We start from the raw sequence: 20,762 nt of genomic DNA, 5'->3' as shown, positions 1-20,762 counted from the left end.
CCACGTTTCTGTTCTTCAAACTCTTCTTAGTTCTTTTTCTTCTTCTTCTAGGCTAATATCAGTTGAAAATTATTTGCTTTCATTCCCATCAATTCATCACGAGTACCTACTTCTTTGACAACTCGGTCTGAAACTTCTATCATTTTGTTAGCAGTTTTGATAGAGGAAAGACTATGCACTATAATTATTGTTGTATGTCCTAGCCTGGCCTGGTCAACAGCTAGCTGACTGCACAATGACTTCGTGATACTTATCCATTACCGAAACCCTCTTGGCACAATTTGGAGAACTTTACGCAAGAAAAAATACTTTATTGTAAAAAGTGTACATTGCATGCATACGTATTTTATGCTTCAAATTTATATTTATTCCCCAAAACAATCAGTAAACCTAGTTATATGCGGGTTTTGTTTTTTGTTGCGGGGGAAATTTCGTAGCTATCGCTTTGTAAAAGGATTCGAACCAATGTTTCTTTAGCAATTTTTTGGCAAAATATTGTATTCTTACAAAAAATTCTCTTCTATTTCTTCTACTACTGGTAAATCCCTAAAGCACAAATTTTAAAATAAAGACAAAAAGATTATAATTTTTTTATAAAATCTGTTAGAACTTCGAATACTCATACGCATATGAAAATGACGACGTTAGAAACTGAATATTTGTCATGGATCATTATTATGCGCCTGTTTACCAAAGTTTGCCGTATTCTGACAATTTGACGATTTCTACGAAGGTGATTGCTATAATACGTAAGTACCGGATTCATTTCGTGTATTTTAATGTAGATCTATTGCTATCCTTTTTTTGATTCTGTTATCTTCTCCTGTATTTAAATTTATTACTCATAAAAGCGATTTTAAAGAGCAGCAAACATTTATTGAAAGGTAAATCGTATTCGTAAGATATTTGACATACATGTAGCTTATTTTAAAACGTACGTATCGCAATAGACGGTTTTACTTCATCGTATATTGATAGCACATCGTTTATGAATGGCCACAGAACGACAACCAGAACTAGCTGCTGCCGTTTTTCAATAGATATGCCGTCTAATAACAATAAATAATTTAGAGTCATGCTGTGTGTGTATGCGTATATACACATACATATGTACGTGCATACATAGACGCATACATGTACATATACATACATACACAAATTTCTGAATCCGGTCCCGATAATAGAAATGTACCCAAAATGCTTTATTACTAATAAGGCATTTTCAAAAGACATTCAAAGTATAAAAGTTTTTTAGAGTTACAATCATAGACTATAACTTGAGTTTGACATCGCTGGCATATGGAAACATGAGCATTTTGGAAAATTATTTGGGTCTCTCGGACCGTCGAAGAAGTTACAGGCTACAGAGATGTGTGTTACAAGGATATCATCACTTCAACAAGGTGTATTGCACTAATCTTCTGACATATAAGCGCAGTATTATTTCATAGTATAGTAATAAATTTCATACTTTATAACAGATAATTTTTGTTATAGTAATACGTGAAATTGTAGTTATTTTTTTAACATAATGTAACATGAAAATTCTAAGGAAGCGAAACTCTGCCGGAAAAATAAGAGTACAGGGGCAAGCCTATTTAGCATTTAGTAAATGGCTATATCCCGCTGAATTGGCAAGATATCGCCAAACTGGCGATGGTTTCGACAATTAATTTTTGTCGCGAAATTTAGAGAGAAATCGCTAAAACGTCTCCAAACCTTGTTGACCATTTGGAGGCATTTTCGTTCGGTCCCTGTATAAGTGTAATGGGTACCGTAATTGAATAACTATAATTTATCCCATAAGTAACTGTAACAGTGACGTAATGTAGCAGAGAAGCTCAGTCCTTCTGGCAGATTTTACGTTGCCCTATAGTCTTTTTATGAGCTGCGCCAGAGCAACAAGCCAGAAACAAAACCACACAATATCCCGAAGAAACAAATCAGAAAAACATAAGAAAAGAGAAGTCATAAAATTGAACCAGAAGGTACTTAATGCATAAACCACAGTTCTTTTTATTTTTGATGCATTTTTTATATTCATTTAACTGTAACCGTATTCTTCTATATTCCTTCCAAATTTTCGAGATGTACTAGAGATCTCTCGGCAGCTAAAAGAAAACTATATAAGATCGGGGTTAACATGAGTTTTTGAGTTATTGTTTAGTTCAACGTGGTTCGGAGTATTGAGCTCTCTGTTAGCTTCGCTGTTTAGATGTTCTTTGCATTGAGTTGTGTTTAACGTTCTTGAAAATGTGAAGTGTAACTACTGATTGCACTCTGTGATACTATGTACGAATATTTTGGGGAAACGTTCCTGTAAAGTGAAGGCTTTCTTTTTGTAAAATAGATTTTTATCAAGATATCTGTTCTGTATGCATTCAGTCCGTTACAAACAGTATTATAAGCTGTAAATTATAACACAATATAAAGAAATAATATGTAACTAAATCATAAAATTTAGAAATTTATACTACAAACAGTATTAGAATACATCAGTTTTTGTTTTATAGAATCCATAAGAATGCAAAATAGATTTTATAGTAATAAAGAAAAGTAAAAATTATATCCAGAATAAGTAATCGAAATACGTTACTACTATTGCGTGCAGTTTACAAATGACGGCATCCTTAAAAGGAAGTATAAACAATATAGCCACCAAAAGAATATCGTCATCTGATGATATGGGGAAAATGGCGTTTTCGAACCTGCATTCCTGCATGTTTTCGATTTGTTTTTTCATTGTGTATCTTACCCCTCTCAGATATTTGTGCTCATTTAATTAAATTCCTCTATATTCGTACGTGCTTGAGAGATAACGCGAAGTTTAGAAATTATTAACTCCTTGTGTATTTAAATTAGTCACTCATTAGACGTTTTTAAAAGACAATAAACATTTATTAAAAGATAAAAATGTTCTCGTAACTTGTTAGGCCTAAATGTACATATCATAACATACGTTCTTAACTGCACCCTGCATTATTTATAGCTTTCTAAAAATAAATAGAACGATAACCAGAACTAGCTATTGCAATTTCACTTTCTGTCTAATTACGATGTGTAATTTACCATCATGCTTACATAAGAATAGTTTATTTTTCAGCGGTTAGCTAATTAATATTGAATACTAGGGCTACCTTTATCTGCACAAACATTTGCGATCGCATACTTAAAATATCCGTTTTCGTGCATTTGCAATTAGTAGTAGTTAACTCATGAGTTTATGAACTGCTTCTAATTTTCTGTTTCATAACCACTCTCTTATAGTAAATCTTAATCAGAGTAACTTGAGTTTTTTAAACCTTCTAAATTTTTTCCTCATTTCCGTTGTTGGGAATTTTTCGATTTTTGGGAAGTCTGCAACAGTCCTTTTAAGTGATTTTAAACATATGCCAAACTAAGAAAGAAAACATATTGGCATTACAGGACACCTGGATCTTATGTTGGAAAACTAAAAATGAAGAAGGCTTTTCTAACTAATTTTCTTTTTTATATTTTCGCTCTACTAAAATTACCCTAAAACTTTCTTCAGTTCTTGAATTATATTTTGTTAAAGCATTCCACAGTTATTAAAATCTGCCGAATTAAGCTGGCGATTTAGTTTCTGGTCCACTTTATTAAAAATTGTTTCAAAGTTTTACCACGTACATTTTTAAAATTTAAATCTACTCTCTTTTGCTTTGTTCGACTTAGATTTCAATAAAACTTTTATTTATTTATATGTTTCATTCTGTCTATATAAATGATATATTTGTAACAAATGGAGTAGAATAATTTCATTGCTTGAAGAGAAGCAGTGCATTTCAATTTCTCTTGAAATGTATAAATATTGTTGCGAAATGCTCAGCAGCCGCCCGGTAAGATAGCTTCGGCAAAGCAGATCGAAAGCGAAGTTCCTCTAGGGAGCAAGGAGCAGAGCAAGACTATCTGCTGAGTAGCGTGAGTCAAAAGCGGGCTTAGGGTTGCCAGAATGTGGCAGGAAAAGGCAGAGTAGTCAAATTTGTCACAAAAGCGCCTATTTGTCGATATTTGGGGGCAAAATTGGCGATATATTATAGGCGGAGCGAGAGCATTCTGGAATACGTTTTTCGCGGTTTTCTTGAAAATATTCTGGAAAGTAGGTTAAAGCTATATATACCCTGGCTGTCCGAGGAGAAAGTACTGTCTTGAGTTCAGAGAACGATCGATCGAAACGGGAGCTCTAATTTAATGCTTTGCCGTGAAGCTGTCTTCACCGTTATAGCCTGAAGGCTGTGAGCGTGTTTGTCGCAGTGTTTCGACAAGGTGTAAACGTGTCTTTGGAACTGTCCTGTGTAGTAGGGCTTACTGGTGAATAAATTGTGTTTTGATTCTTCGAGAAGTGTTATTATCAATTACTCCAAATCCACGAACATGTAGAACGGAACAATTGGTGTCAGAAATGGGAATCGTAGTCCACATCTGTGGTCGTTGGTTCGAATTCCACTTCTGGAGGGAAGCTTGCTGAAGGAGCTTCGTTTTCGACCAGCTTTGTGGGGAAGCTATGTCACCGTGCAGGCGCCAGGAATTTCGCAACAATATTTTATAAAACCAGCATCAACCTGAGGTAGCATTTTGAAAAATTTCAAGACAAAAGGGTAAGACAAATTATTTGACTCCTTGCCTTTTAATTATCGATTATATTTAAAATGAAAATGATATTTATTTTTTATCAAATGTTAAGTAAAAATAATTTCTTTCAGAGGAAAAAAAAAAGCAGTTAAGTTGTTAAGTTTTTAGCGAGAAGTTCATTGGGGAGAATATAGATTTAGCAAACATTGAAATAGTGGCTGAAAAGGTTTTGCACTTTCCGATATTCAAATTTTTCTCCTTTCAGTTTCTTCCGTCAAATTGAATTTATTTCTGAATTCACCACTTCGTATTTATATGCAAGATTATTGCAAGCAAAAGAAGTTTGAAGTGTTTACAGTTTCTGGGCGTTTCGAAAGCGAAAACTTGCTTTGGAATGTGCTTTTGGCGCAATAAATAACTCATGTTTCTTTGATGAGATATTATATAAAATTCTTCATTCTTTAAATATTTATTGGTAAAAAAAGCAGAAATTCCAGCCGCATTATTTCAGAAATTGAAAAGTAAAACAATGGCGTAATAAATAGTAAAAACTTAAATTTACATTGCCGCCTAGGTCATGACGTTTAACATATTTGTTTTCAAATACAAAATGTCACTGCAAGTATACCGTTTTGCATTCATTAAAATTTTTTATCTTAAATTTAAATTAAGTAATATATGTCTAGTATTTCTAAGGCAACATCTTTTGGTGGAGGTAAAGGCACATGTTATCTATAAATAGTAATCGTTATATTCATACACGTAAATAATTATTTTGCTCTCAGGTAAAACAAATTCTTTGATATTACAAATGTGTCTAAATGCATTTCGAATTTTAATTTTAATAAGTTCTTCCTCTCTTGTATTATATAAAGCACGTCTACTAAACACAGCAGATTCAATCCAAATGTTAAATAAAGCTTATATATTAATATTTTAATTTCATTTAATGATTTAAATAAAAATAATTTAATTGAAAATGATTAAGCTTGCAAGAAAAGTATATATTTTTAATCACTCTGCTGTGTTTGTGAATGTGTGAGAAAACTTTGGTAGGCATATCGCTAAAGAATCTCTATTACTTCAAAATGCATTCTGAAAGCTTTATTCTGATCTTATCTTGCAATGAACGTATTTTTAAGGAAGAGAATAAATTATAAAAGCGTGCTCAACAAACTGATTTTCTTTTTCCGTACTACCTAATGGCTCTAATCCAGGGTTTCTTAAACTGTGGGTCGCGAACCCCAAGGTGCTCGTGAGACCTGCAGCAGGGAGTCACCAAAAATTTGTTTTTTTAGTTCTTTAATTTATCGTAATGATTTTACAATAACCAAATATTTTTACACAATGTATCTGAAGATAGATAAAGGTAAGACAACAGAAACAAAGAAAAAAACGAAAACGTTTCGAGGCATTGTTTTTATAATGTAAACGTTCATTTTCCTTGCTTTGCACGTGACGCTGCCATTTTGTCTGTTATTTGTTTAAAATTTTCACATTATTCTATGTCTTAAAATTAGAAATTAAAGTTAATGACCTAAAACTGCAATATATATTACAGTACAAGTGAAAAAAGTGACAGTTTAACTCCCGCATGTGTGGGATTTGAGCAATGCATATGGGGTTCCACAAAATTGTTGTAAATATTATGGGTTACTGTGTAAGGATCCTAAGTTTTACTAACGTTTATTTTATTTTAAAACTGTACTATCACTTCTTATTTTCTACTTCTGGCCAGAATTAAACGTTTTAACTTGTTTATACAAATTGTCTTGCTAACGCCAAGTACTTAAGTTGTGGCTTTTTGCCAAGCGAGAGAGGAAGGAGTTATAGGAAGCAAGCCGCTTGCCACTGTAGTTTTACGAGTTTTCACTCTGTTGCTGGTTGCCTTTAAGGCCAGAGGCTTAGCCCTCTTGTTATTTGCAAACGTATTGTAGTTTAAACAGCCCGGTGTACTTCATACGTACCTTTCTTTAAATAAAGGCCAATCTTAGTACTAGGCATTTGTATACTAATTCAAAGTTAGATTTTAGTCAGAGTTTTAGTTAGTAGTTTTATATTCTTACGTTCAGACCACGAGTGGTTGATCTCCGTATTCCGAAGTTTCGGAAATACCTGTAAAAGATAGAAAAAAAGTGTTTCGTATACCCTTCCTGCTTGTGTTGTCCATTTCACACCTTCCTGAATATAGCTTGAGTAAGCTGCCTGTTCCTATTCAGGACCATTCATGTTTCCAAAGCAAATCGAGAGAAATACTCCTGATAACTGGGGGTCCCGAAATGTTTGGAATAAATCTTATTATAAATTAACACAAATGCACAACTTTTTTCTACAAAATCAATCATTTCTACTTTAGGGATTTAATCTAACATAAAATGTTAAATTAAAATTTAAGTAATTAACGCGGGAATTCATAGAGCAAGGTCCTAAACTAAACTCACAGTTTTAAATGCACTAACAACACGGTTAGACAAAGGCTTAAACAGATGTACTAAATTCTAAGATCTGGGCGAGAAACAGCACTATAAGATGCAATCCGGATATTCACCAAATTTTCTACTTTAAAATATCTACCTTTGAGATCAAGATTCACGAAGAATTTGATAAAAAAAATTATTCTAAAATAAAAACATTTTATTTTACAGCATATAATTTTACCAAGCAAGTCGAAAGAATCCTACATTCTTATGCATAACACTTTTAAGAATATTCGTTTTAGAACAACAATAAACTGGTACTTACTTAAAGCTAACGTACTTATCTATATATACATATAAAGAAAAATGTCTGTGTGTTTGTTCGCTATTAACACACTCACTACTATAGCTATCGTAACCAAACTTTCTACATTCTACAATTCTTTTCTGGAAAAAGGCCGACGTCCACTTAAAATAATAATAATAATACATTTAAAAAAATCTGATTTGTACACCACATGACTTCCTTGTACGGAATATTAAATTATACGCATTTTTTCTTGAATTTCATTTAAACTTATTGGATTGAATTAGATCTACTTCGCCGACAGCGCATATACCACAGTAGAATAAATGCATTCTTTAAAATTCACTCTAGTATTTGTTTACCATAGCGACACTCTGGCGCTAGATTCACTTAACAGTATTATTATATTTCGTTAATATTATAACTCATAATGTACAAAATTTATATCACTTAATGAATAGAATTATCTAATCGTTGCCACATGTTCTATTCAAATACTATGTTTATATACGTTTGGTGCGGCCGATTGCAACCAAAATACGAGGTGCACATCTACATGTTATAAAAGTCCTATATACAAAATTTCAACATTCTGAGGCTACTCGTTTTTGAGTTATGCGAGATACGTACGTGCGTACGTACGTTCGTACAGACGCCACGAAAAACTCTCTTCAGAATTCATTTTAAAGCAGTTTTATAATTTTTTTGAAGGAAAAGAGTATTTTATTCTGTTCCTACGTACAGATATCACGCAAAAACATCGTTAAATTGCATTCGATAGCGGTCAAAATGGATATTTTCGTTGAAATATGCTGCCTGAAACTTTTCGCGATTACAATACTTCCTTTTCATTTCGTAAAAAGAAGTAAAAACAGCTAAAATTAGAGATGTTAATTAAAAACTCTGAAAACGCTAATTTTAGCCCTCATTTTTCCGAGTGGCAACAGTCTGGAATACTGGAGATAAAAATCCTCTCTATTTCGAGGAGTGTTTCACTATTCGCTTTCAAATCGTAGAATTTCCTTAATAAAAAATTTCTAAGTTTTATAATGAAATAGAAATAGTATTACCAAACATTGAATACATTATTCCCGATTCCAAAAATTCGTGGGAAGCCATTTCGACAGCTCCCATCTTCGTACAACTTTAATCAGCCGAGATAAACCCCCTAAAAACGCTAATTTTCGCACGCGTTTTCGCACTGTCGTTGCCAAGTGGCAACAGTCCCGCGCATTGATATAAAGATAAGATACGATAACTGGAGATAAAAATGCCGTATTTCGAAAAGTGTTGCCACTGCTCGCTTTCAAACCGTATTGTTTGTTAATCAAAATTTTTTAACTTTTACAAAATCTCTATGCATAAAGAATCGCGTTATTGATTTCTGATCAATTATGATAAATTTATTGTCACATTTAATTGACGAAAATTGAATGTTGGAGAAATATTGGATTGAACTTGAGCTTTTACGACTCTTTGATTAGAAAGACGAAAATCATAAAACATTGCGTGATATAATAAGCGAAACTGGAAATAATAATTAAACTGCGTGATATAATATGCGTTGCTGATATAATAAGAGAGAATTTACTTTCCATATCGCATCAGATTAAAAAATGTATGACTATAAATATTTTTTTTGCATCGTTATTAGAGAAGGATTACAGCAGTATCGTTCTCTTTGTTGTTAGATACAATACTCTCAATCTAACTTAACTGGCGTCGGGGGCTAGTATTAAAATAAATTCTTAATAAGCAGACGATAACAAGCACGAAGTTTACCGTCAGCATCCAAACTCGCGCACATTTCAAGAACTTTGGTCCTATAGAAAAGTTAACTGATTTGCATCCTGATGGAATCCGACGGAAGGAGAATCGACAGTAAAGATCGAAATTAATGAGATAATGGGTTAATAAGCCAAAACATTTTCCATCTTCGTTTTTAGTATAAGTATACTTTTAATTTGACTTCATTTCCGTTGTGTTTCTTTGAGTGCTAACCTTAAGTTAAAATGGAAATCGATTAATCGTCTGTTTCATAGGTAGATTAAAAGGAGTTATCTTACAAGCCGAAAAATACCTTATTGCATAACTGAGTCCAAAGACATGCGAATTACAATTTGTTTTTTAGTGAAATTGCTTATTTTTTCTTTCCCCCTTTATAAGTAAATTCTGTAAATATTCTTATACTAAAGCCCTGTTTTGTAACAACTGTGTAAATTCTGAATACGAAATTAAGGGCTATGATAAAACGTCATCGGGTTTTCTGGCCACTCTTATGACTCATTGCCGTCACTGCAGTTGGGATCAATGTTTAAAGAGAGATGAACAGTTTATTAGCATTTCTGTAATATGCGGTAAATATACATTTCATCGTGCGAATATGTAATCTGTATTTTATGCAACAGATCGAGTTCGGAAATATTTTCCCGTAAGATAACTCTTTATAAATACTACTCATGAAACGATGGCGCACCTAAGCCTAATAAAAGTGAACAGAACCTTTTTGAAGTTACCAGTTAGTTCAGATAATAAAGTACTGATGTAGACCTTCTTTCATGAAATAAATTTAACTGAAATTTAACACTAATTTGTAATTAATCATTTAATTTGCAAATAAATAATTTGTAATTTAATTTTTAAATTAATAATTCACTTGTAAAGTCAAAAAATTATACTTAATCAAAGGTGTGAATGGCGCTTCACACCGAACATCGATCTATTTTGATGACAATGTAAAAAATTCATGTCGAAATACGTTTACAATTTCTACGTTTTCTTTTTCTTTTAGAAAGGACTAATTTGATATAAGCTGTTTGCGCTTAGTAAATCCCTGATGATGTGCGTCACGAATATGTCGTGTAGATGGCATGAGATGCTCCAGAATTCACAAACTATCAATCGTAAAGAAAAGCTTCGGCTCATTGTTATTGGCAAGTGTCTCTTTCAACTTACAGAAGAGGCACTCTAGTGGATGAAAGCAACGTCTATCTTTTCTCTGCTTGAATAGCATTGGACATTAAGAGATTTCACCTCCATGACGCGAAGAATAAATGCCATTACCAGGGAAAGAAGAATAAACCAAGTAACGGCTCTTAAGAGACGTGGCCTGAAAAAAAGAATGGATATGTTACGAATATACGTTTGTATTCATTATTGAAACTCCTGTTTTTTATGCAATGATTTTTTTCAGTAAGTAAGTGTATTATAGCAGTACATCAAATTTATTTATCAAAAAATACGCTCTATGTATGAATGGAGGAAAACGCGCGTTTCATTTGAAAATAATAAGATTTACTTATAATTTATTAGTGTATAATTTTATAGTTAATTCACAAATTGCTTGGGCATTATTCAAAAGAGGTTTCGCGTCCTTCTGAAGAAATAGAACCAGGGTCATCTGAGATAATGCTGACCAGTGCTACCTTGAATAACTGAATATTCGGATAAAATGAAAGATTACTGTACGTTTTACAAAATAAGAAACAACAAATCAACTATGCTTGACGAAAACAGCCAACAAATTAGTTAAAAACGCATTAGTCTAATGTTACGTAAAATAATTATCATGAATATCTTTGCCACGAATACTTTTGAGAATTAAAATTATAATTTTAGGATGCCGATTTTTGGCAACCCCAAGCCCGCCGTTTAGCTAGCTCACCAACATTTCGCAATAATATTTATAGTAAAATTTGTGGTAAAAATTAATACTAAAAAAATTAGCTTGTGCAATGGCCAATAGTTACTGAGACTTGGATATAATAAAACGCCTCATTTTTATATTGCTTCCCTCTGAACAGCTGTGTGTATTTCAAAGCGCACAGTAACCCTCCTGATTAAACAAAACCTAGACATCTGGAACTTCAAATATACTAATCGCTTTTTATTTTTAGGTCAAACAAAATTATTATTTATTTATTAAATTTATTAAAAAAACATTAGTATTTAACATTACTATTAACAACATTTATTATTTAATCATTATTTAAAACATTATTATTAAAAATATTTATTATTTAAACATTATTTCAAATATTATTTATTTATTAAACATAAACTTAAAAGCATATATGTTTTAAAGTTTCTTCAAACATAAGCATTTTTGAAAAATGCTAGTAAAGGGTGATTAAAGGGTATCAGCAACCCCTATACCGACAATGTTAAATTGGCCATTTTCGATGTACCTTTTCTCAAAATCTGCTGTAGATACAGGCTTGACATTTTTTTTATGTAATTAAAGTTTACCTATCTGATTATGCTGAAATGAGTTTTTGAAACATTTTGAATTTTAGAGTAATTTACAAAATATTTTGTTAGGTATAGAAAAATTTTAGCACTTTTCTCATACAAAAAAGTTTAAAAAAAATTTCCCTTAGTTTATCACAAAAAGCTTATTTCAGTAAATATTAGGAAACCTAATAAATAAAGTATGAAAATTTAAGATACCTGTGTGTATGTTCCTGAGAAAAGGTACATCGAGTATAAAAAAACCACGTTTGGAGAAAAACGCGTTTTTATGTAAAAATCCTCATTGATCAAAGCAGTCGATGACAAATTAAAACTAATTTTTCACAGTTCTAATTTTCATAGAGATTAAAGAATGGTATTTTTAGAAAGATAAAAGTGTAGAGAATTTGAAAATGCAAAAATCCAAAATTACAATTTTTTGAAAATTTTTTAGTTTTAACACTCCTTAAAAGAAGCTATTAGAAGAAGCATGATGCATAGATTATAAGAAGAATGCTGAAACCATATGTAGTCTAAAAGCATTAATGGAAAAGCAACTAACTAAATGCTCTTTACTACTGTGATGAAATGTATTGATAACGATTCTATAAAACACAAGATTTCAATTTATTGATCAATATTTATCACATCTCTCTTGAAATTAATTAATTACGATTAGAATGCACATACCTTAAAGTTGTTTTATTAATACCCTAAACCTTTGTTAAAGTCATTTTCGTGAAATACTTTCAGGACTTTCAGCAAATGTTTTGTTGTTGTATTAACAGATTCAAAACGGTGACTATAAAACGTCAGTTTTAACCGTGGAAGTAGGAAAACTCAGATAGCTCCGTATGAGGTGAATACACAGCTTGTGAAGCTGTATTTGTTGAATTTTTGGTCAAATATTCATAAAAAACGAGAGAAATGTATGCAAAGTCCATGACAACTCGTCAACAAGAAGGCGCATATCGGCAATATATGTAAAGTACATAAAACGTACACATTCTTTATACTGACATCACCCTTTTGATGTTTTTGTTGCAATTTTTAACTTTAGGAGGTCTGAAGGGAATTGCGGATTACTGGAATTTATTTGTTTAAAAGAAAATATGTAACTTATTCAGCTTTATTCAGCTAATATTAAACTAAAATACTTTATTAGGGTAAAAGGACATGCTAATACAAATCGCATTATTAAATTACTGCTATTCCATTTATTGCTAATCCTAAATTTCAGAAATCTATGGAAAAGCAATAAAGAATTTTCATGAATATTATCCTATATATATAGTATATACCGAAGATACCGAAGGGCCAGTCTAGATGCAAAATAAATACTTTTGATTAAAAGTATTTAAAAACAGCCTGTCTTTAGAATTTCCGATAAATATTCTCGCGTGCTAGAGGCAAAAATATTTTTTTCATACAATGTTGCCATTGCTCACTTTGAAATCGTTGAGTTAGTTAATCAAAATTTCGTGAAAGTTTTACAGATATGAACTACACAATAAAAAAATTCGAAATTCAAAACTTGGGCTTCCAGATGTCCATATTCGGGTGGAGGAATACATCATTCAAAATTTGATAGCTCTAGGTATCGTCGCTTTTCCACAAAGCGAAAATCTTGCCTACATTGATGCAAATTCTTCATTATTTAATTGCTTTAAACATATTACAGGGCGATAATATTTGGTGGCAAACATTTTAAAAGTGATTCAAACTTTCATAGTGATTCAACGCAAAATTCCATTTTGAGACTTATAGTCTTTTCAGGCTAACGCTCCTTTAAGCTAAATATAATGAAAGAGGACTGATCGGACTGCATTTTACGAAGTACGCGTTAAAATACCTAACATGAAAAGCACTCGATTCATAAAAATAAAATCTAGGATTCTTGATATCTAACTGAATGTTATAACAGTGGGGCTATTAATATTCTTCATTCTTCATTACAGTATTCACATAAAAGTGAAAGCATTCTTTCGAAATTGCGCAAAAATTCTTTACAAATATTTGCTACAAAAGAAATCATTCAAGTTTCCATTTTTTAACTTTACTTATCTACAAGAACAATAAAAATACAAGAAATCAGTGATCATATAAAATTAAATTGTAACAAAATTATTATAGTGTCTGGTATTAGAAGTTTCATTTTGAGATTCGGACATCCAAAAATAGATTGCCAACATTCCTGGAAGTTTTGTGGAGCATTCCCCATCATAAACGTTCATTTCCGGTGTGAGATGAGAGAACTTCGGTTTTGTTCATCTGCTGTACTTCTGATCAATGGCCAGAAATGACTAGAATGTGGACGTGGAGTTGGAATATGACAGAAAAATGGGATTTAATAGAAATGCTTCTAAGATCAAGACTTGTTTCTGGTTTCATTAGAAGTGAGAAAAGAATTTGCCAGGATCGTGTTTAATGTTTAAAGAATTTTACTAAAATAAGAAAAAATGTCAAATATTTTATTGTCAATCAAATATATACTCCAAGAGGAAATAAATAAATATTACTTATTAAGTTATGACGAAGTGTTTTTTCAAGTCTTTTCTTTTGGAGTCTTTTTTCATAGTTCGATTATTTTTCCCTCAGTGGTTCGAAAGAAAACTGATATTTGCTAAAAATAATACACTATTAAAACATTTATTATGTCCAGCCAGATAGAACAGTAGCGTGACTTTCGGGACCTTCGATCAGTTGGCCGTGACAGTAGTTAGTGATTCTGATTGCCGTACCACAAGGCTATGGAAATCCCGGAGAAGACATGGAAGTTTGTAAGTGATAAGTATTTTCGAGGCATGGCAGCACTCAAAAGATATAGCCATTGCCCTCGAGGAATTTGGTGGTCAGTCCTCCGGGCTGCTCTCCTTTAAAACTGGGGGTGGGTGGAAGTGGGTAAAGTTATATTGTGCCCTACATGATGCTAGAGACTCATGCCAACGCCAGATGCAGTCTTACACTCCTTGCCACAATAAAATCTGTAGGCTTGTTCTTATTAAATCAGGCAAAGTGAGATTAGCCACAAAGTTCTGGCGCTTTTTAAGAGGACACCAAAACACCAAATTAAATTTTCCTAAAATCCTTACCTAACTAAAACCTTGCATGGTGTTGTGTTTAAAATTTCGAACAACTCTTATTTCAAATGAAAATATGAACTGGTGTTGTCAGGTGTAATCATACATAGTATGAGAAATAAAATACATCATTAAATTCATCTAATAATAAAAATATGAATTTAATTATTTTACCAAGGTAGTATTTCATCAAATAGGTTAAATATCTTGGAGCATACTGTGGCTATTATATTTAGTTAAATAAGAACGCTCCCATGGGAGATAAAACCAGTTAAACAATTTCGTTAACATACAGTATAACCATTTAATGATCAATAATTATATTAACACAAGATATTTATGAATACTTTAAGATTTTGAAGCAATTAATTAATCATAACACAATTTACTAATAACATAATATTGCAAGGACAGACCGGATGAAAATTTGAGTACAGAATTTAATGAGCAGAGAATCATTCTAACAAAAGTTTCCTAGTTGCTGTTAATTGTACAATAACCGGAAGCTATGTGATGTATAAATTTTCTATTGCACAAATTAATTTCTTCCTTAAAATTTTACTTCATAGCAGAAAGGGAACAGAAAACATCTATGTCAGAACATTATCTAGATTTTATTTCTACTACTTAGACAACCTAAAATTTTCCCTAAACATCTTATCATTAACATAGAGAGAACTCCACTGGTACTGGATAGAACAGCAACTGATCAAAATTAACTAAACTAAATCCTAAACTCTTAACTCAGTAAAGAATGAATTTTACATTTTAACATGGTTGAAAAGCTTCCTAAATAATTTTTAACCAGACAAAATAAAATTTTAACTAATCTTGCATCTTCGAAAAGTCCAAAATTTTCATCAAAAGCCGACTGAGACTGATGGAGAGGAAAAAAGTCGCCGCTCTCTGAGATCCAAGCAGGAAAACGTGGAGAATCACAACCAGATGGTGTTAATTTAACTTAACGGTGGAGATTAATCAGATGGGGTTGATTCTCCCAGGAAATTCCTCCCCGCTGGCACTGATGATTAAAGGGAATGAACAATCCTACAGTCTTCATGATTAGATGGAATGAAGAACATGGCCAACCAGAACACCTTAGTTAGGACAGCAGCCGCATGAAGAAAACGGACATCGTCTGTTTTCGATGATAAAGGCGACAAATGACGAATTCATCTTTGAATGTGAAGTCGCTACTTTCGTAGCATAATGGAAGGAGTATAAGGAAGATTCTGCCACATCAGAATGCCTCAAGGCATAACAGCCTCTACAAACTCGTCGCTAAATTTTCAGCACCCCAAATGGGAGCTAAATCGTATCGCACAACAGCAAATCTGAAGCCGAGAGAGAAGAGAACACAAAATCAAAGTTACACTTATGCCGAGATTATCAAGAATTCTGCTTGATGTGTTCCGGCTGTCATCAAATGTTTGCTCTGTGGGCGAAGAGACATTGAGTTCGAAGTGTGATTCCAAAAGGCCAGGAGTTAATGGCGAAGAGACAAAATCATAGCTTGCAGTTCCTTATAAGACGTGACAAGATTGCCACATTAGCTAACACATGCCCGAAGTTATGTGTGTGTATTTAATTATGGCAAAGCACACTAGGGCTATCTGCCTAAGGGGAGGGATGCCTTCGTGGAGGATTTTCTAAGGGAAACTGGCTCGTATCCACGTTACACATGGGGAAAACTACGAAAACGCCCATGCAGCCAGCCCGTTCGCGGGATTCGAACCTCGGACCGAACTACCAGTGTTCAGTGACTTTACCGCTCGGCCGCTGGTGGGCATGCCCGAGATTATGAAAAAACCAGTTGTTACCAACACCGCCTTACGCTATGTAAAATGTCTTCTTTTTCCGCGGCGTTGAACTAAACTCAAATTTAAACATCGCCAAATTTCACGCCAAACCTGGGACATCTGCTTTGTCGAGCTGGCAAACAAAACTCTCCCCCGCGGAAAATCGAGGGCAAGGAACCAGAAATCTTGTTAAAAACTGTGCTTTCTATCGCTTTTATAGTTTTATCCTCCCACTACTTTTCACACAATGAGACCTGAAATTTTCGTTAAATAAATTACCATAACTCAAAATCTATTATTATAGCTAGAATCTTGCCAGTGATCTTAAATTAAGGAGCTAATTTTTCTGATTCTAATGATATAAATTAATAATGGTTAACCTTAAGTACTATAAAATCAAGTTTATTACTTAAATTCACCCGATTCCATTGTGTGTTTCAGCGCGTTTACAAGTAACGAGTGAAAAGAACTTACCAAATCTTTCGTACAAAAATCCCAATTAAAATTAAACAAATTAGAGCAGTTATTAAATAAAATACATGTTGTGTAGCATAAATTTAGAATATTAATAAATTAAATTTTTAATAAATTGTAATTTAAATAATTAAGTGAATTTGCTACAAAACAGCAACCACAATAAAACTTGGCTATTCAAAGCAGTTTACTTTGAAATTTATGCAGTTTTTCACATGTTTAGGAGGTGCTTAAGAATAATTGTAAGTTTCAGTAAAGGAATGATTTTTAAAGACTCTGCTTCAATTGAGACACAACTTCAGGATCTCCAGTGTTAAATATAAATGTTTAAATCTTATAAAATAAAGCTCATGCACTATTTGCTTAGACGTTGTGCAAGTATTCAAAATTATGAAATTGTTTTAAAGCTTTAATTCTTAACCGAGTTTAAAAAAGATATTAGAACACATCAACTTTGCATTGGGAATACAACATTTCTGATTTACAATCATTCACTTCAGTATCGAATAATACGAAGCGCGCTACCATATTCTGTTTGATTTCACCTTTATAATTCTTGTCGAGTAAAAATATGAATAAACAAATGATGATGTTACAAGCACAAAACTAAAGTTTCTGAAGTTGAAAGAACACTAAACTAAATATAGCTTGCTATATGTTTCATACTTACTGAAACAAAGTTGTGTTTTACAACATTTTTAATAGTAACTTAAAAATAGGCAGCAAGCATAAAATTGAAGATTATACAACGTGTTTTAATATTTGCTAATAATAATAAATGATGCAAAAGTAATGGAAAAGCGCTGCAGCAACAGAGAACGGATTTAGAATAAGTAACAACTTAATTGTAATAATTAAATGATAGAAAAATCAATCTAAATCAGTGTTTGGGGCTTGATACTAGAATTCTAAGAAAATTAAGAGCTCCGTAAAGAATAATTTCTGATTCTCTACCGGTATGTATGCAGCGAAAAAACGGCTAAAATTTATCCAGTTGTTTATTTTTACACAAATTTTCTATTGCTTTATTTACACTTTAGTCTGATTTCGCGCCATATAAAGGAATTTTTTATACTACACTGAAAAGACAATTTATTGCACATTGTTCAATATAGCATCTCTCCCTTTTTGTTGGGATAATAGCATCAGTATGCCTGGGAATGAATTCGGTGGCCCTGTCGCCGAGCAGCCCCACAGCATCAGGCATAATCCATCACATAACATGTTGTTGAGGCCAGACAGTGAACAGATTGTTGCAAATCTTCCTACTGCTTTAAGGTCCCCAGTTAAATAAGGACCTTTTAGGCCAGACAGATTACTTTGTGTCAGATAATTACACAGCCACCTCCAGCCTATACGACACCCATCTGACACAACGGATGCTATGCTCTGTGTGGTTTACTTGCATTAACTAACTTCTATAGCATTATTATTATATATATATTTGTTTATATATTATGTATCGTCTGTATATGTACCATGTATATAATACTTATAAATCCAATGATTACTGCGTGTCTAATAATTGTGTATACGTGTTTTAGTATGTATATAACTGCATCCATGGCTCCGCGCATATCATCCTGTAGTATGGCACTGTACCACATAGCGTTAAACTAGGATCTTACACTAAAACTAACAGCACCAATGAATTGTTCCAGCATTGTACTAATCTTATGTATTATGTACGTATATGCATAGTGCATCTAATAATTATGTATCCTTTGTTAAGTATGCACCTAAAAATATTTGTATATTTATATATATATAGTATTAACAAGTAGAAATATTACTGTATTCATGCGTCAGTATTTAACACTGTGTAACATGAAGCCGTTTCGCATAGTGTTAAACTAGAATTTTACTATAAAATTAACTGCATTTATTACTTTCCATAGCACTGTATTATGAACTATCTGTTTATATATGTATATGTATACCATGTACCTAATGTCTGAGAATCTAGTGATTATTATGTGCCTAAAAGTTGTGTATATGTATATTAGTATATATATTAGTTTATCCATCCAATCGCCTACAGCATCATGTAACATGTAAAAATAACAGCACCAATTACTTGCCCTAGCATTGTATTAAGAAACTAATATATGAATATGTATATGTAGTATGCGCCTATTGTATAAGTACCCAATGACAATTATGCACCCTATAATTGCGTATAAATGCATTATTTTTAAAATACTATAAAATTAATTGCATCAGTTATCCTCAACGGCACTCTACAATGTACCATCTGCTCATGTATATAAATGTGCCATGTACCTATTGATTATGAAATCGAATGATATAAGCATTGTAAATAGGTATAGCATTGTAAATAGGAAAACAGTATAGCATTGTAAATAGGAAGCTGTACCCATGCACCCGCATACATTTCTATGTAACGTGACACAGTAAGGCAATATATCAACGTAGTGTCCTATTATGAAATTAAATAAGCACCTATTACTAGTTATAACATTATTTTATGGATCTAGAGTTTCAGTATATGAAGTAAGTACGAAATGTTTATGTCACCAATGACTATTGTGTACCAAAATATAAGCGTATATACGCTTTTGTCTATATGTAATTGTGTATGTCTTTGTTTATATGTAATTGTACCCATGTATCTACTAGTGTTATCACATATCTTGGCACTGTATAGTTAATATACATCTATTACGCACGGAATAATCATGTACCTAATGTGTCTGTATATATGTATATGAATTTATGTTCTGTATATATGATAATGTAACTATGCATCTGCACATTTTATCCTGTAACACGGCACCGTATCGCAAAGAACTAACTAGAACCCCACTCTAAAATTAATTGCACCAAAGACACTGTACTACACAGTACTAATCTAGGGTCTAACTTTTAATTCACTGTACTAATTACTTATTCCAGCATAACATTGCGCATCTAATATTTCAGTATGTACATGTTTCTGTAATCTAATGATAATGCTTCAAAGGGTCATAGTGTACTCAACATATGAGTACACACGTTATGTATATATGCTATCGTATCCATGCTTTTGCATACACGTTGTAACATGGCAATGTATTATCCAGTGTCTAACATTAATTAGCTTTAACGCCACTGTATGAAGTACCAAATTTGTATGTATGTTTATATATTGGTATATTAGCACAATGAACACGTATGGTTATCTAGATAAAGGTGGACGTGGCGCTATACCGATTAACCGTATTGGTAGAGGGGTGGTGCCCACGTCCTCCGTCGCATGTCGCATGTCGCATGTGGTTTACTTCGCACACGAACAGAATCTGCCCACAGAAATTTGAATCTTAGTTCATCGAACCAGATGACACGTTTTCAGTCTTCTACCATCTAAAGGAGGTGTGATTTGGGAAATTACAACAACAGCAATAGAGGCCTTTCTCTTAGTTGTTATAACAGAGTTGCTCCAGTTGCTGACGAACAACCCTTGTGCAGACCCTGGACAAAGTACCTACATTAAATTCTATAGTAAGGCTGCGCATCTACCTTTCGCGTTATAAAAATGAATCTCAGAGAATCTCTGGAATTAGTTGCTAGTTTAAACCGCAGTTTTAACGATTCACACCGGTTTTACAGATTTCGAAGTAGTATTAATACAGCCTTGCTAGAGTATTGTGCTACGTGCCCAGTAGTTTGGCGGGTGCTGCTATCAGTTACTCAGTCTTGCGAGCACTAACAATTTGTTCGCGATTAAATTCCCTTAAATTGTCCATGATAACTACCTTTAGTGAATTCCTCGAAGCTCTGACATTTATATTATTGCCTCCGTACGGGTTTATAATAGATTGAACGTACAAGTCTGATAAAAAGTTAATAAAATTTATTCTAGTCA

At 32.7% G+C, this 20,762-nt stretch overlaps 1 protein-coding gene and 1 long non-coding RNA gene across 5 annotated transcripts in view; one reads left to right on the top strand and one right to left on the bottom strand.

The window, feature by feature from the left end:
- Positions 1–8,516, bottom strand: part of LOC118183437 (uncharacterized) — a 57,658-nt gene extending 49,142 nt beyond the window's left edge. For 3 of the 4 annotated variants that reach the window (XM_085810751.1, XM_085810742.1, XM_035352982.2), the window contains exon 1: positions 8,385–8,478. Coding sequence is in view for 1 of the 4 variants with exons in the window: in XM_035352999.2 (XP_035208890.2) it covers positions 8,385–8,448 (64 nt within the window). In the remaining 3 variants the exon portion in view is untranslated. Of the gene's footprint in view, positions 1–8,384 lie in introns of all 4 variants that reach the window. The other variant, XM_035352999.2, reaches the window with a different exon arrangement.
- Positions 8,517–18,710: 10,194 nt separating this feature from the next.
- LOC146999115 (uncharacterized) lies at positions 18,711–19,712 on the top strand. The gene is made up of 2 exons (XR_015039437.1): positions 18,711–19,221; positions 19,265–19,712. It is a non-coding gene; the product is annotated as an uncharacterized LOC146999115 (long non-coding RNA).
- The last annotated feature ends 1,050 nt before the right edge of the window (positions 19,713–20,762 follow it).

The sequence above is a fragment of the Stegodyphus dumicola genome, chromosome 1 (genome assembly GCF_044657685.1).
Source record: "Stegodyphus dumicola isolate Sdum_Otavi_A_Nest chromosome 1, ASM4465768v1".
NCBI lineage: Eukaryota > Metazoa > Arthropoda > Arachnida > Araneae > Eresidae > Stegodyphus > Stegodyphus dumicola.
The sequence above is the reverse complement of the archived record's forward strand: the minus strand, read 5'-3'. Positions and strand labels throughout refer to the sequence as shown.